We start from the raw sequence: 13163 nt of genomic DNA on the forward strand, positions 1-13163 counted from the left end.
AATAACAAACCTCATCAAGCCGACTTCATGCAGTTCAGGAGATATAAAAGGTCCGCTGATTGCAAACTTGGCTACTCCGCGCATGACTCGCTTGAAATTCAAAACATGCAATACAGTAACACGTCTAACATAATATTCAACCAATTCCCCATGTTGTTCCTCCATTAAAAGCACCGGCTGCACCGAGTGGGCAAGGAGGTCTAAGCTGTTTAAGTTGCCCTGGGGATTGGACACCCCGAGTGCAGTTGGTTTCCAATAACACGGACATTGCCTTGACCAACAGTCTGAGAAGGAATTATTTCCGGAAGCTCCGATCCCGCTTCTGGGCAGGGAGAGGGTGAGATTAGAAGTCCTCTCCCAGCAGACAGAAATACAATAGGTTAAACCACCTGCTGGCCCAAGGAGTTCTCCTTGCAGTGGTGTTGCAATCATCTTCCTTTGGGGTCACGAGGCCTAAGACACACTAAATGTTATTGTTTCTCCTTCCCCGCCCCTCGGCTGTCATTTGTTCAAAATGTTTTTCCCCTAAATAAAAAAATTAAAAAAAAAATCAATCTAACCTGCAGCCGCAACACAGGCCATCGTAGCACGTTTCATTTCCTCCCTTTGACTTTCATTTTTCAGTTCATTCTCTCCGTCTCTTCGTCTCCCCTCCTCTCATCCAACCCCCCGCTTTCTTTCTGCTTCTGCACTGTAAACTCTGTCTAACCTCTGTGTGTGTTTCACAACAACAGCCGGAGACCGTATCAGTCCCCCAACCCCAACCCCGCTCTTCAATGTTTGTCGGAAGTATTAGGGGCTTGTTGCCTCATTGGATTGAATTAATTGATTAATACTTTTATCCAATTAGTGCTTCCTCATGCAATTAATCAGCTGGCGGAGGTCGGGGGAGGTTGGAGGCCCGCTCTGGCAGTCGTACGAAAAAAGGCAGACACATGCCGAGGCTCTACGTGTGATGAAGAATGACCTCGCTCGCTCGCTCGCACCGCCTCCCGCCCTCCGCGCTTGGATGCTCGCTGCCGTCTTGTTGCCACTTCACAGCTTCTCTCCAGCTGAGAGTGCATTGTTTGTGTTTTAGCTCAACGCAAGCAGGTTGTGTCATGCCAGTGTTATAACAAAAAAAGGCTCTTTGAAATCTATAAGTCGCTAATATAGCAATAATGACAACAGAATTTTTTTTTTTTTTTTTTTTTTTGTCTTGCAGGTTTGACGCCCCCTCTGCTGAATAGTGGACGCTGAAAGAGCAAACTCTCCAGACCAAAGCGGCGCTCCGGAGGCACGAGCCACCGGGAGATCAAACATAATCACCCCGACAGTAAAATCAGTTTTGTCACCTTTGAGGTTCAAAGATTCCCCGTCGGACGGCTGAAGTTGATTGTGGCTTTTCAAGGAACAGGACCGCTAAAGAGGTTCGCTTTGAAGAAAAGTTTTGGTTCAGCATTTGGCAGGCAGCTTATTAGAGCTGAAATATTCCGAAACATCAGGCGGCCACGCTCGCCGTCCGGTTCAGCCACCGGACAGGGCTGGAAACAAAGTGCTTGGCGCCACCAACTACAACAAAACAAGTTGAGATTGGACAAAAGAAGAAAACTTTCCAGCGTCCGTCCTCGGCGAAGTGTCCTAGGCTCCCCGTAGACAAGTGAGTCGATGTCTTGGCTGAAAGAAACAAATAAAAAAATATAATTCCGAGCTCAGGTGAAAGACATTTTTCTCGCTTCTGCACGAGGTCATGCTGGGAAGAGAAGAGATGGAGCGCACGTTGTTAAGCGATTCAAACTGACCGACCATGTCAGGAAACAAACAAGCCCTTGGCAGACGTAGGAATCTGGCACGCTGCATGACCTACATTGTGTTTAGCAAGCGGCGTTAGATGCCTCGTCCCATGGATTGATTTCCTCGTACAGAGACGACGTTTTACCCCGGTTGGAGTTTCACTTGTAATCAAACTACAGGCCGTCCTGTATGTTTTTTTTTTTTTTTTTATATTAAATGTAAGCCCTGGTTGGGTTTGTTTTGATTAAAAGAAAACAAAAGCCGCAAGAAGAAACTATCATGGCTCCCGTTTGGACCATAGGAGCTTGGACAGTCTCAGCGGCGTTGTGTCTCCTCTGCTGCTGCGGTTTCAGCCGCTGCAGCGGCGCAAGGACTAGTAGTTCAACCTCAGGGCCCGGCAGACAGGACGGACCGCCATCGTCACTGGAGCGCGTCAAGCGTGGATGGGTCTGGAACCAGTTCTTCGTGGTGGAGGAGTACACCGGAACAGAGCCGCTTTATGTGGGGAAGGTAAAGAAATCGAATCCTGTACTCTGATTTTAGTCATTTGAATTTTGCATGTGGATTTCTTCTTTATTTACAAAAAAATGCTCCTGGGGGTGGGCTGAAACACTGATATTGCACTTGTGACCACATTTTTTTGAAGAATTTATTTAGTCACATTTAGTTTTTCATTTAGGCCAAAATTATTGGAATTGGACCACTGCCTTTTAACCCATCAGGGGAGAATCAACTAAGCAACGCCAAGAGAGCATTTAGGTGTTCAGCATCTTGCTCAACAACAATTTGTCAAGCTAGCGGGAGCTTAAGAATTGGACAGGGAACATTTGGCTCCAAGAAAACTACAGTACTGTGGTCTAACTAACTGACCCAGGGTACCCCCAAAGAAGACAGGGGGTATCCAGTAACTGTGAGTGTATTTCAAATAGTTTCGGGTTAATTTTTGGGTTATTAAGTTCATCTTGCAGCAAGAAGGTCCCTGGTTTGATTCCGACTGTAGGTCTTTCTGTTCAGGGTTTGCATATTGTGCGTTCTCTGTCTGTATGGGTTTCCTCCAAGTATTCCTGTTCTTTCCCACAGTTCAAAAAAATGCAGTAGGAGATGCTAAATTGTCTGAATGTGTGCGTGAGAGAGTGAATGGTTGTATGTTTTTATATGTGGCCATTTATATGAACCAGCTGGAATAGTTAAGTATACGTAGTATAGACGATGGACGAATGGATCTTAATGGGGAAGTGCAAGAGATTGCAAGAAAATAGGTAGTTTCATAATAACAAAAAAACTCATAAAATATATATGTTCTTTTTTTTCCATCCATTGTCGCTCCACGATCCTCACTGACTTTGAGGAGATGTTCGTTTTTCAGAAAGCGTTTGTCAGTGATGTAATAGCAGTGATTGCTTTTGTTACTGTTCTTCCCAATAACTCTAGTCCGCCTCAATTTCCAGATTAGACTTTTTTTCTGCTCATTTTCCCCCCTTTAAAGAATCCATTTCTGGGTATAAAGTTGCGCTGTTTTGTTTACTTTTTTTTCATACCTTTTTTTCTACACCTCCCTTTGAGCTCAGTGCAACGCTCCAGCCACGAATCCCTTTTCCAAACAATATGCAAATATAGTATCCTATAAGAACAATATGAGAAAAACATTATATGAATGATGCAAATGAGTGCCGGCTGACAACCTGTTTTGGGACTTTGGATATTATCCTCCTCTAGAGGTTGAATTATTCTTGCGTACTTTATATACCATTAATCCCATGTTCTTCCCATTAAAATATCCAACTCACCATTTCAGTTTGTGAAGTAGTCCGTTGAATTTTGGCTTAAGCCCCCCACATATGCGGTGAGAAGCGAGAACTGGATTCAACAAAGTTCTTGCTGGCAGTGGCATTTCATAGTTTTCTAGGAAAACTCAGATGCGGCGCTTGACAGAAACGACAACAGCACCATTGCAGTATCAACAAGCTCCCTGACATTTTACAAACTTACACTGGAAATGGACGTAGAGGATATGTCTGTTTGCTTATTTATCGTTGATCTACTAAAGAAGATCTAACGAAACAGACAACAACAGGACTGTCTCAGTCTCTGCAAATGTCACATCCCCAAATGCAACAAATGGACCAGTACAATGGGAAGTTCTTTGGGTGGGGATCACTGTTGTATGCTCAAGTGTGACCACTAAAAGGACCGGATAGGAAGAAGACAACATGACATTGGTATAACTAGGGACACGAATTCTCCTTCCTCACTCAAATAGCGGTTGTCTACTATGCTGGAAGCTGGAAGAAATCTGCACGGCCTTCTAGTGGAAGCATTGCAGGACAATCGGCAACTAAAAGCAGGCATGGCAAGTATCTGAGCAGTGACTTTTGACAACATTATATACCGACGTACCTCTTAACGTACTTAGCAAGAGCATAAATGAAGCCTCAGGTGAGAGTCGAGTTGCTGCACCAAGTTGCTTCCTTGGCGATTTCCTCTTGCCACTCTTCTTCACCTGCCCATTATTTTTGGCCTTTGGGAATTTGTCTCAAGGATATCACCATCTTTTACGACAGTTGCTTTCCTTTGTGCTCAATTTTCAGGCACCACTTTCCTATAATTTCACGCCCTCTGTTTGTCCTCATGTCTCTTACTCAATATTTTACACATTCTTTTATACTTTCATCTTCAAAAGTAGCCAGTCCACCTGTTCGCTCTTGCAGAAAAGCGTGATACTTCTGTTCTTCCGCACAAACCAACACCCAAATTGCCGAACACTCAGATAATAGTTCTTGGATGACACAGGAAAAAAAAAACGTTTCTGCTGAGATGATGCGTGGAGAACAAGCTGCTAGAAAGAAACAATGCTATTTCCTTCACAGGAGAGAAAAAAAAAGTTCTTGCAGAGTTTGAACTGGCTTTAACGTGCAAGCATCTCAGCTATAGCTCCCCTGCAAGCTTTTCTGCAACCAACACCGTCGGTGTCACTAACCTCGAGTGGACAAAGAAAAAAAAAAAAAACATGCAACTCCACACAAGGACCCTGCAGAGACTGAGTGGACTGATGAAGTCAGTTTCATCACTCAAGAGTGCCCTGTTGCGCTGAACACTTGATTGCAGATACAGAGTTGGGTCAAAAAATAACCAAATAGATTATGAATGTGGATAATTATCCCCTCCACTCCATTGTAGGTGGCTGATTGAATCCCGGCTCATTTGCCTTTTTTCTCGCCCAAGCAACAGGCTGAGAGCAGAGCAAAACTGCCATTTGTAAGGGTGATCGGGGATTATATAAAAGTCCGGTGGCCACGTTTAATGCAAATGCACGCAGACCTAACTTTCCTGAGATGAGTCATAAAAAGAAAAAAAAACTTTTTCTGTAAGATTTCCCGCTGACTTCACTGTGGCTGAAGGCTGAAAGGCAGCAATGTGAAGTCTGAAAAATGTCGAAATCACGATTCCATTTCCTTTCTTTTCTTTTTTTTTCTTTTTTTTTCTTTTTTTTCCTTTCATTTTCCACCTCAGATAATAATTTAAGGAGTTAAAATCCACAAAAGAAGCGGCCTTTAAAGTCACTGTGGCCTTTCTCTTTTGAATTCTAAAATTTCCTATCACAGTGGAGTGACACATTTTTAGGGTTTGTGTCATTTTGTTTAAAAACAAGTTAAAAAAATTAGTCATACTTCATCCTCCAATCATAGCACAATGACCTCTGCAAAGGGAGGCAGAGTTACTTAAAAAAATGACCCCTTTATATATTATTGCAGATCCAACATAATCACTGTGACTTGTACCCTGACGGTAAGTGGCAGCGGAGTGAAACACCCAAAAATAACATACTACTACCCCAGTTACCCGGGTAATTAGAGGAGTTTGGCGCTGATTGGCATAGGAGACCTCAGTGAAGACAGCTGGTGATTGGCTCAAGTAGATTTAGCATCACACACACACACCACACGCCACACATTTAACCGTGTATACGTCATCCCGTGCAAAGGTCAGAAAGTCTGCCTGAAAGATCACTTGACATTCAAATGTGATTGAATTACAAGCAAAGCTCCCTGAAAATACCCGCAGACTTGTCGCTTGTACATTATGGGATGTTGTAGTTCAAATGGTGTGCGTACCGTCATTTTCGGACTATAAGCCTGTACTTTGAACACTGCAGCTTAAATAATGACACATCCTCCTAAATATATTAGTCACAGCAGCATTAAAAAGCATCGCAATCTGGTGGCCCACATATAATATATGGATCGAAAAAGTATGGGACATATATCAGTTGGAGCAAATTACATATTCATTAAGACCTCAGAAGCCTAATTTTACGAAACAATGGGCACCTGTCATGCCTTTACTAATACAATAAGATTGGAGTCAAGGAGTTCTGGACTTGCAGCGGACATACAGTAAGCATCATGTCCTTTTAGATTACCTTTATGGAGTGGATTCTTATCATTTTTCGTCACCCCGCCTCCCTTTTTTTTTCTCCAACCCAATATTTCTGCTACTATTTCCTACATTCGTTATCATTTCATCTCATTATATGTAGTATATGTACCTGTCATATTGATGTAATATTGTGAAGTTACCGTGAAATTCTGAGGCTGTTCAATTCCAACAATGAAGAAAACGACTTGAATGGTTTTCTTGCGCATGAAGAAGACGAAGATAGCGATCAGCCAGAGTAGGACAATGCGAGGATAGAAAATGGATGGATGGATGGACTTTTCCTTTTGTTATTTATTATTCATGTTTTTCATCGGCAGTATTACAGGCACTGTTCTTAAAGAGGCATTTCCAGTACCTATTTGTGGATGCTATCGGTAGGTTATTAATTAAAAGTCTAAAAAACAACTTACAGACAAGTGTGGCCTCTATATGTACACATATATTCATTTGTTAATTTTAGCCCGTATAGTTTATATTCAAGTGCGCTCAATAGTCCGGTATATGTGTTGATATGTATGTTAAGCTCGCTGTAGGGAGACTCTGTTTAAATTTCATGTTATTTTAACTACAAAAGCATTTCATTTTAAAACTCACGGTACGCAGTGATGACAAGTTCAGCCGAGTCGCACAGGGACGTGTTCCTAATATTTAGTCTGGTTCAATCCATCTGATTTGGCCACTCAACACGATTCACCATAGCCCATTACACTCCGGCACAAACGTACATTTCAGCCCACGCGGTTTGTTCTCCCTTTGACCTTTCCGGACGAGAATATATGAGGAGCTCCACGGCGCAAACAAATGGCTGAAACACTCTCCCGCGTAAAGACATCAGTCGACATCTTCCCCCTTCCTCCTGCGGGTTTTTAAAATTTGAAAAGATGAAGGGAAAGCTTTGGGAGTGCATTACACCAATGTTATTTGCTTGACCGAAGTTGAAATTCTTTGGTTACCCGTTCAAACAGTCCCGGATTGATTGCAAATGTTTTTCACCACCGTCGGCGGAGTAAGAGTTGTAACCCTTCTTTTCGTTTTTTTTTAAATGCCAAGGCAACTCGTTGACTCTGCAATTTGTGGTATGCAGAGAAAAATTTTTGAAATGGAGGGAGACTCGTCATGGCCTTCTGCTCGATATGAAGGGCAGCTTCTGAACCCTCGGAACCTGGCCTTTAGATTTGGTTTGAGAATTCAATAAAGGACAACTGGTGCGTAGGAACTCCCCTTTTCTACAATATCGGCGCCGCCACCGCAACCCTTTCTCCTTATTCATCGTCCGTTTTTTTTTTTTTCCTTTTTCCAAAGGGACCCCATTCAAGCTGACGAGAGCGGGAAAGTTGGAATATTAATGCCTAGCTAAACACATCAATTCCGTGATCCCGTCGCTTCCAATCATCTCGACGCGGCGATCAACCGGCTCATATTGCATATATTGATCTCTTGATTGTTACAAATGAATGGAGATGTTTGCCTTGGCAGGGCCGTTGTAATTATCCTCCGACTGGATGTCGTTCGTCTCGCCTGCCTGATGGCTCTGCAAAGACCGACCCGCCTTGGGCGACCTGTCATTCAATCTGAGACAAAAAAATAAAAGCAAGGATGGACAAGAAAGAGGGGCGGATGCTATTCTTGAAAGATTAAAAAAAAAAAAAAAAGAAAGTGAGAGAGAAAGATGGTAATGTGAAAGGACAGAGGGGATTTTGAGGGAGTGACACAGCAAGAAGTTGATTATCAAGTTATTCTACTTTGAGTATCTGAAGCCTGAGCTGCTTCTATCAGCATTGTTAATGGTGTATCTAAGAGGGAGGATGGGAATGTGGCTTCCCCTCTCTCTCTCTCTCTTTCTCTCTTTCTCTCTCTCTCTCTGTCTGTCTGCAACACTAATTTGAATAGTAGAGGATTAAGGCCAAGCAGTGTGTCTGTACTGGATAATTGCTACATGTTTTTTTTCATATGACTTTAGCCCAACTCCACAAGCTTGCCAGCCTTCTCCTTCTCCCTCTCTTTTCCCTCTCTCTCTCTCTCTCATACTCTTATTCTCTCTGCCGCTACTCCGTTAATGAAATCATATTTACCAATAAAAGGGTTCCTTGCATCCTAACTGAACTGGCAGCTTTGATGGGTACATTTAGATAATGAATCCTCATGGATTCGAATGACCCGACAACCATGCGGATCCCTGCCAAGTAATGTTTTTTTTTTTTGAAATTCATCGCATACTGAAAGGAGACAGAGAACTTAGGTAATAACCTCACGGCTGCAGTTCAGGAGATGGAGAGGTGGCTGAAGGTTGGCGGTTCGATTTCCGGCTCCTCCCGTCTGCATGGAGAAGTGTCCCTGGGTGTGAACCCAAAGTTGCTTGCACGCCAAGTTCACGTTTGTGTGTGAATTGGTAAAAGCAATCCAGCGTACTCTTGGTTCAGGAGCAAAAAGGTGAAAGTCCGCTTTAACAGCATTTCTTTGTTTAGTCCTCCATTTTTGATGAAGTCGGGCAATGAGTGAATCCGAGTCAAGTCACAATTTATCTATTCATTGCCAAACCCAAAAATTTGTTGTCTTGACACAACGGGCAACAGCATGCTATTATGCAGCTGGTTACTGGGCATCTTGTCAAAATCTTGTTTTTGTACATATATATATATATACCCTTATGAGGGGTGAAATGTCTTCAAGTGAAGAAATTCAAGTCCACAACAAAAAGAGTTTGACAAGAATCCCCCATGACCTGGATGACTAAGACATGACCTGACATGTCCTGGACCTCCCTACCGGCAGACCACTGGTTCGAGTTTGCAAAGACTCCAGTAAGACCACCATCATGAACACCTGGGTCCCCCAGGGACGAGTGTTGAGCCCTCTACAGTTCACACTAATGATACATGACTTGTGCTTGACACAACTTGAACCACATCATCAAGTCTACGTACCTGAGGTGCATCTACCTATCAACCGGTGTGACATCAATAATCTTCAACTCCGTGTCAACCAAAAAACAAACATGGACTTCAGGAAGAAATGTATGCCATGCGCCCTGCTCACTGTCACGTGCAGTGCTGTGGAAGCTTTGAAAAAGCGTAAGTGACCCGCCATGATCCACCAACCCCATCTCCATCCTCAAGAAGGCACTTCCTTTGCTGGATGATCCTTCACCACCTTCTTCATCTTCTCCCTACCGGCAGCCTCTCAGTCAGGTATTGTCAGTTGCTGACCACAAACCCCTGCATCCAGGTCCATCCAGGACCTGTAACCGTCCCGCTGACTCAAGACAACCACCGATACCACCAAAGACCCAATCCACCTGGCACGTGGACTGCTCACATTCCTAAAATCCGCCAAGCTCTACCGCAGTATACAGTGCAAAGCTAACAGACTCAGAAACTGCAGAAACTTTTTTTTCCATGGGCCGTCAGACCACTTGACTAACTCGGTAAAACTCCATAAACATGACAACCCTGGCACCCTAAAAGACCTACTGAATGTCAAACAGATTTAGGGAATATTTACATTATGCATCTCCAACGCCGCTATTCTGCGCTTGCACTTTCGTAGATTGCATTATTTATTACCTTACACCTCAATAACGTTCTTCAAAAGAACATTCTAGTATAATGTGTCTACCCTTCTGTCTGCCTGTATGCATCATGTTCACTTGTTTATATCTGTTTATTTTCCGCACATCAGAATATGGTGGAAACAGAATTTCGATCCTCTGTGTAATTACTTCACTAATTGCATGCTCTGATTGACAATCAATTTCACTATTGACTCTTGACTCCGAGTACTTTCCATTCAAAGCAGGACCACACTCTTTAAAATGATTGACAGAAACCAAATAATCCCCCCGATGAGGTGCAGAAACCCCTGGACGGATCTCAGCTCGATACGGGGCGGCATTCTGCCTCAACCTGAGAAAGACGGGGCGAGCTATCGGCAATGTGGTGGTGGTTCTACCGGAAGAAAAAAGGCAGGAGACGTTGCAAAACGGATAAAAAGCTTGTGAGGAGATGGAGAAGAGGTGGGGGACTGGGGGGACGCGAGGGGGCGGACGATCACCAAAAACCCCGCCAGACACGGACGGTGATGATCCTTTCATGCCGAGATCTTCTGTTGACTCTCTGATCTTGGTAAAACTTCACTTCGAAGGGGTTTATCGTCAGAAACCCAATGTGCTAACAGGCCGCGGGCTGGAGATCTGGAGCGCAAAGTGACACATCAACCCCCCCCTCCGAGGAACCCCCTCGTGAAAATATTACATGACCGGGGACAGATTGCTGACAAACAATTTGCTTTGATTCGCACCGAGAGACGGAATTGATCAATCGGCATCGCCCACGTTTCCGTTCGTGAGCCGGCTGCGGGCGAGATCACAGAAATCGGTGAATCTGAAACATCGATGTTGCATTTGAAGAAGCGCCGCAGTCCCTTTTGGGGATACTTTCAAATTCACTTTTTTCAAAAAAAACAAAAAAAACAAAAAATCTTATGCTAGCTTTTTTTTTTTTTCTGATGTCCTCACTTCTGTGACTTTTCTCGCTCCCTTTTGGTTTTCATCTGCCTCCCCCTCCCATCACCGCTTATGTTTAAATCGACCTCCCCGACACACACACACACACACACACACACGCACCTTCACACACACACTTTTCCATGCCCCTCCAGCCCCCGCACTGACTTCACCTGTGCTCTCTCTCCGAAACAGTCACCTTGTTAGCACTTTGAAGCTGTTAAGATCAGAGAACCTGACAAGCCTCGGAGAAACGTGTCTCCCCTTCCCCCCTCCTGATTACACAGACTTAAATATAAGGCGGCCAATTTGGTCCTGCTTTGAAACCTACAGTAAAATCGAGGGGGGTTTTGCGTTGCCCACGGTTACCCATCAACATGTGGAAATTCAAAAACCCCAACGAGGTGATTCACGTGTCTCGCCATTGCCGTTTGGTCCCAATATGTCACACAGGATAATAACCGGATTTATATGTTTTGAGAATGTTATTGTTCTCTGCCGCACAAACTTTGAAGGAAAGAAAAAAAAGAGCTGACTCACAGATGAGCGAGAACTTTCTGTCGCGGCGTGTGAATCACGAGATGTCGCCCTCAGCGGGTTGGCGTGCCGTGACAGCTCGGACGGTCTGTCATGACCCGAAGGTGGAAGTGACAGGGAATCAACAACCCGACTCTCGGCTGAGTCACCCGACGGCGCTCCCTCGCAGCCCCAGGGCATTCCTGCCGACGGGGTTTCATTTAAAGCCAGACTTTGTATTAGCTTCTTGGCTACGCTGACGATATATTTCAAGAAGGGTAAATTAATGTCAGTTTTTCGACACAGGCTGAAATATAAGTATTTGACGGATAAACTGACTCTCCTCGGGATTGGTTGCTCATTTGGGGATGGCGGTAGAGCTGGCGTCTATGCAGTGGGAAAGTTGGTGGTTCAATTCCCAGCTTCTCCCCTCTGTTTGCCAAGGCGTTCCCAGACGACACACCAAACACCCGGTTGTTCCCGGTAGTCTGGTTTTCTTTCTTTATTTGGACGGCATTGTGGCATGTTGGTTAACACTTTTCACCTTACAGCAAGAAGGTCCCCGATTGGGGAGTCTCCATGTTCTTCCACAGTCCAAAAACATGTAGTAGATTCATTGGAGACCTTAAATTGTGGATGAGAAAGTGAATGTATGTCTCTTTGAATGAGAGAATGACGGCGTGAACGGTTGTTTTTTCTCCAAACGCGGTCCTTCGATCAACTGGCGACCGATCCATGGCGAACCCCAACTCTCCCGCTAGGCTCCCGCACCCCCGCCAACCTGACTACAGGACTTGCGGTACAGATAATGGATGAACGAGTGACTGTTTACGCTTTCATTTATTTATCATCTGATTTCATTGTTCAAGGTCGTGCCTGAGACACAGGGAGAAATCAAAAGAGAAAAACAACAGAGAGACAACCAGGAACTTCATTGCGCAATCGATAACAGAACAGACGATAAGTCGCATGAAAGCAGAGGAGAAACATTGGCGAGGTGGGTTCAGGTGGCGGGGGAGGCCGGCGCGCACTGAATATCTGCACTCAATTACTTATCTGACGTCTCCTGCCTTCACCTGCACCCGTTGATAAAGAATGACAGACCCGCGTACGGAGTATTTACCCGCTAAGTTGAAAGAGTTACAGCGGTTGTCCCAACCCTGTTTACCATAACACCCGTCGTCCCGGAGAGTTAGTGCCGGCAAACGAGCTCGATAGCCGGCTTTAGCTATCGGGTTCAAACAACATGTTTGTCTGTGGTTTTTTTAATAAAAAAGATTTGATTTTGACAGTTTATGCACCAAACAAGTTACAGAAACATATAACTTCCTGGTGAGGAACATTTAGTTGTGTGAGTTTAGCTTTTGATTTAATTTTAAATGAAAAAGAATTGTACCCTGACCAAAAAGTTATTCGCCCGCCTCTTCAGTCCCGATAAACCTTTTTTAAAAATGTGCAAAATAAAAAATGGTCTACATTATACATGCAACAAGCAGTTCACAAGCACACTTTTTTTTTTAAGTCACTTTTATATTTATGCATAATTTGACTGGTTCACTGATTTTTTTTTTTTTTTATCTCTACCGCTTATCCTGCACTCAGGGAAACATACAGCCACTCACCCTCTCATTCACACATCATGTAGAGAAATAGAAATACAACCATTCACCCTCTCATTCATATGTCATATATAGAAAGCTCTTCAAGCTCTCATTCTTGCATCATATGGAGACAAAAAGCTATTCACCCTCTCGCTCACGTCATATCCAGACATGCAATGATTCACTCTCTCATTCTTAGATCATATAGAGTAAAAAACTTAATTCCTCTCACTCACACATCATGTAGATAGAGGAATATTCACTTTCTCATTCACATCATATAGAGACATTCCACCATTCACTCTTTCATTCACATGTCATGTAGAGACATGCAA

The 13163-nt window shown here is 43.9% G+C and overlaps 1 protein-coding gene across 1 annotated transcript in view; it reads left to right on the plus strand.

Moving 5' to 3' along the window:
- The first annotated feature begins 1204 nt into the window (after positions 1-1204).
- cdh22 (cadherin 22) overlaps positions 1205-13163 on the plus strand; it is a 105517-nt gene continuing 93558 nt past the window's right edge. Inside the window, exon 1 of the mRNA XM_086149788.1 lies at positions 1205-2283. Coding sequence (XP_086005914.1) covers positions 2053-2283 — 231 coding nt within the window. The 5' untranslated portion in view covers positions 1205-2052. The remainder of the gene's footprint in view (positions 2284-13163) is intronic.

Source organism: Fistularia commersonii, chromosome 7, assembly GCF_037954325.1.
Source record: "Fistularia commersonii isolate RoL2024-O1a breed Wild chromosome 7, RoL_Fcom_v1.0, whole genome shotgun sequence".
In the NCBI taxonomy this organism is placed as follows: Eukaryota; Metazoa; Chordata; class Actinopteri; order Syngnathiformes; family Fistulariidae; genus Fistularia; species Fistularia commersonii.